This window comes from Zerene cesonia, chromosome 10 (assembly GCF_012273895.1).
Source record: "Zerene cesonia ecotype Mississippi chromosome 10, Zerene_cesonia_1.1, whole genome shotgun sequence".
NCBI classification, from domain to species: Eukaryota; Metazoa; Arthropoda; class Insecta; order Lepidoptera; family Pieridae; genus Zerene; species Zerene cesonia.
In genome coordinates, this window is record NC_052111.1 from 9,171,007 (window position 1) to 9,174,552 (window position 3,546).

A 3,546-nucleotide genomic window follows, 5' to 3' on the forward strand; every position below is an offset into this window, starting at 1 on the left:
AAAAAAGGAGGGGGGGTCACTTTGATTGAACTGGACAAAAGGGCGGATCGAAAATAACTCAACATTGTTATATTAAAAAAAATAGTTTTATGGAAAATAAATTGCTCGCAGGGCATCACCAAAATTATGCTCACATAAAATAACATATTTCAAAATATTCATTCTTAATTTTAAAAGACATTAATATAATATATTTGTTATATATTACACAGTCGGTATCATTCCGCGCAGTGGCGCACGCGAGCACGGTGCGCGTGTGGAGCTCGGCGAGCGGGGAGCTGTCGCTGCTCATCGAGAAGGAGACGTCGGGCGACGCCGTCGGTGACGCGCTTGGTGACGCGCTTGGTGACGAGCCGCTGGTCGTGCCGCTCACACCGGTGGCGGCTGAGGGCGGCTATGTGTATGAGCACACGCTGTATCTGGCTGACGTATGTATGAGTTATGTTACGGTCGTTATCCGTGTTGTAATCAGTAACAAAAAGCACATATTATTCTGAAACTTGTAATATAAAGTATGCACAGAGGTATGCGCCTCTCTTTGGTGTCTAGATAAAGCATTAAAACCCAACTAGGACTACAAGCAATACGGTAAAAGATCAATGGCACTATCATACGGCGTCCGCAAGGTTCCTTTGTGTTCTAGAAGGTTCTATTAGGTGCATTCTTTAAAAGTAAATAACTGTGGAAAGTTTTCAGTTTGAGTTTGAGATCCTAAGTTTGAGTTGGGTTGCATAATTCCCTACGATTTTTTTTATTTTTCCGTAAATACGTCTATATTCTTCTAATTTTACGGCAAGTATTAAATCGCAATTGTAAAATGCATATTGTTTGTGGTGCGTGTGGCAGGGCGAGGCGGTCCGCGTGACGCCGCAGTCGGGCACGCTGCTGGCGGCGCCGCGGCGCGCGCGCGTGGCGGGGCGCGGCCGCTGCGAGGCGGGCGCCGCCTTCCGCGCCGCGCCCGGCGTCACGCGCGCCGGCCGCCTGCTGCCGCCCGTCGCCGGCGTCACCGTCACGCTCGCCGCCGGTGAGCCCCCCCCCACCCGGCTCATACCCTGTCTGTACACCAAATTTAATCAAAATCCGATCATCCGTTCAGCGTTATTGATGGACAAATATCAAAACAAACTTTCACATCTATAATATTAATGTAAAATAATAATAATGTTTTACTTGTTTGCATAACAATACATAATATAATAATATACATAAAGTAAAATAAGTTAAGAAAAATAATAAGAATTCTTTTACAAAATCTGATGCATCTGCGGGGTTTGACACATTTCTAAATCTAAATACATCTGCTGGATCTGTTAAAACAGATATATCTGTTAGTTCCTCATTTATGTTTGCTACTTCTCATACTATTTTATTACAATAAATAATACTTGAAGCAATATAATGTCACGAAATAAACTTAGATTTATTTTAATAAAACGTTTGTTACAGACGATTTCAAGCTTACCCAAGTAACAAAAGAAGACGGCTTGTACAGTTTCGGACCGCTGGAAGCTGATAAACAGTACACGGTCAGCGCTGAGAAGGAATCGTACGAGTTCAGTACGCCTGATGAGGAAGGGAATATTGTGGCCAATAAGCTCGCTGAGATTGAAGTTATAGTGGTCGATGAGGCTGATGACTCGCCTTTGGAGGTATGATTTATGGGTTTTACATGCATCATTTAATTTGGATTCATATTATGATATGTTGAAAGTTCTTAGCGTGATAAATTATCTTACTCGTTGTAAAGGGGATAATTTGAAGTAATGTTTGTTACTCTTTCACCCAAAAACAGCTGATTGGATCTATATGAAATTTGGTACAAAGATAGATAACAGTCTGGATGAGCATTTAGAGTACTTGTTATCCAGGTACCATACGAGTAATTTCCATAATGAAATAAAATCATTTTCATCATTTTTGGTTTTCTCGGATTGTTACCTAATACGATTTGTCGAAACTGCTCGATTTATTTTGATGATACTATGGTTGATACAATACAAGTTATTACACGCTGCAGATGCGTATGTGTGTGTGTGTGTGGGGGGGGGGATATGACGCATATTATGCTGGAATGTTCGCGCTTGCCGGCAGGGCGCGCTGATCTCGGTGTCGGGCGGCGTGTACCGGCGCACGGTGGCGAGCGCGGCGGGCGGGCGCGAGCGGTTCGGCGCGCTGCCGCCGGCGCAGTACTACGTGAAGGCGAACATGAAGGAGTACCGCTTCGCGCCGCCCAGCCACATCGTCGACGTGCTGCCGCCGCCGCACGAGCCCCCGCGCCCGCTGCTCTTCAGGTGCCGCCCAAACACAAATACTACTCTCTTCATTTGTTTCATTTATTTTGACGAAACATTTTGTGTTAGTGCATGGAGAACATTTAGTTACTCACACTTTTCTTTTTTGAAAAACGTTTAATTAACATAAAAACATAAAATAAACAAAAAAAAAGAAATATTAACTATTATATATTAAAATAAACATTCACCAATATTAGGTATATTCAAAAGTATGATATTTCGAAAATGTGTACTTTGGGGATATGGATATGCTATCGTTTGCGCGACATTTTTGTATGTCATAACGGACAGTTGAGCTGGTGGTTCGTCTGATGGTAAGCGATCTCAACTGCGCATGAATATTCACAGAGTTAGTGGCTCTGCGAATATGTTGTTCGGTTTAAAGAGTAAAGAAATAAGGAAAGGATTGAAAGAAGGAATTGAATGGGACTCATACTTCTCAAATGAAACGGGCCTCCGGCTCCCTCACTGACCGTTCGAAACACAGTAGTATGTTCCTATTTGACGCCGATCTTCTGTGAGGCTGTGGTACCCGGTGCGAGCTGGCCCAATCCGTGGCGAAGCGCGCTCGACCCCGGCATACAGCTACATAGCTAAGTGAAGGTGGTTGTCTCCGGCAGGGGCCGGCGCGTGGCGTGGTCGGTGTCGGGGCGCGCGGAGTGGGCGGGCGGCGCGGCGGCGGGCGCGCTGGCGCTGCGCGCGCGCCCCGCCCGCCCCGACGCGCCCGCGCTCGACGCCACCACCTCCCCCACGGGAAACTTCAGGTGAGCGCTTTCGTTCGTTTCCTTGAAATCATCAGCAGTAGTGATAATCAGGGACACTAATTCTTTGTTAATTCTACCATGAAAAAGTTTATAGTGTAGGGCAATATACTCAGATGTAAGGCTGCATTGCTAGTGTCGGAGGGATATATGTTTATTATACTATATAAAGCTACACACCCACTGACTGACTGACATCGCTTTTCTCGGAAACCGGGCGAAAAGTGGAGATAATTTTGACACGAACGTATAGAGGAGCCGCAATCGACCCGCGGAAAAATATAGAGAACTCGCGTCGCTCGAAGACCAGCTCGACGCCCGGCGGCCCGCGGAAACGGTGACGCGCGGAGGGGTGGTGTTCGAACAAAAAATGCTTTAGACCTTCAGCAATTACCAGGTACGCAAAAAAAATAGCCAATTTCGCGAAAACAAGATGGCCGCCATACTTTGCCAAAATCGCCATTTATGAATCCTTACGTCTCAAATTCAGC

General features: G+C 45.7%; 1 protein-coding gene across 1 annotated transcript in view; it reads left to right on the plus strand.

Annotated features, from left to right (window-relative positions):
• LOC119829430 (nodal modulator 1) overlaps positions 1 to 3,546 on the plus strand; it is a 12,078-nt gene that overhangs the window by 5,594 nt on the left and 2,938 nt on the right. The window contains exons 11-15 of the mRNA XM_038351917.1: positions 159 to 428; positions 847 to 1,024; positions 1,447 to 1,649; positions 2,092 to 2,291; positions 2,915 to 3,058. Coding sequence (XP_038207845.1) covers positions 159 to 428; positions 847 to 1,024; positions 1,447 to 1,649; positions 2,092 to 2,291; positions 2,915 to 3,058 — 995 coding nt within the window. The remainder of the gene's footprint in view (positions 1 to 158; positions 429 to 846; positions 1,025 to 1,446; positions 1,650 to 2,091; positions 2,292 to 2,914; positions 3,059 to 3,546) is intronic.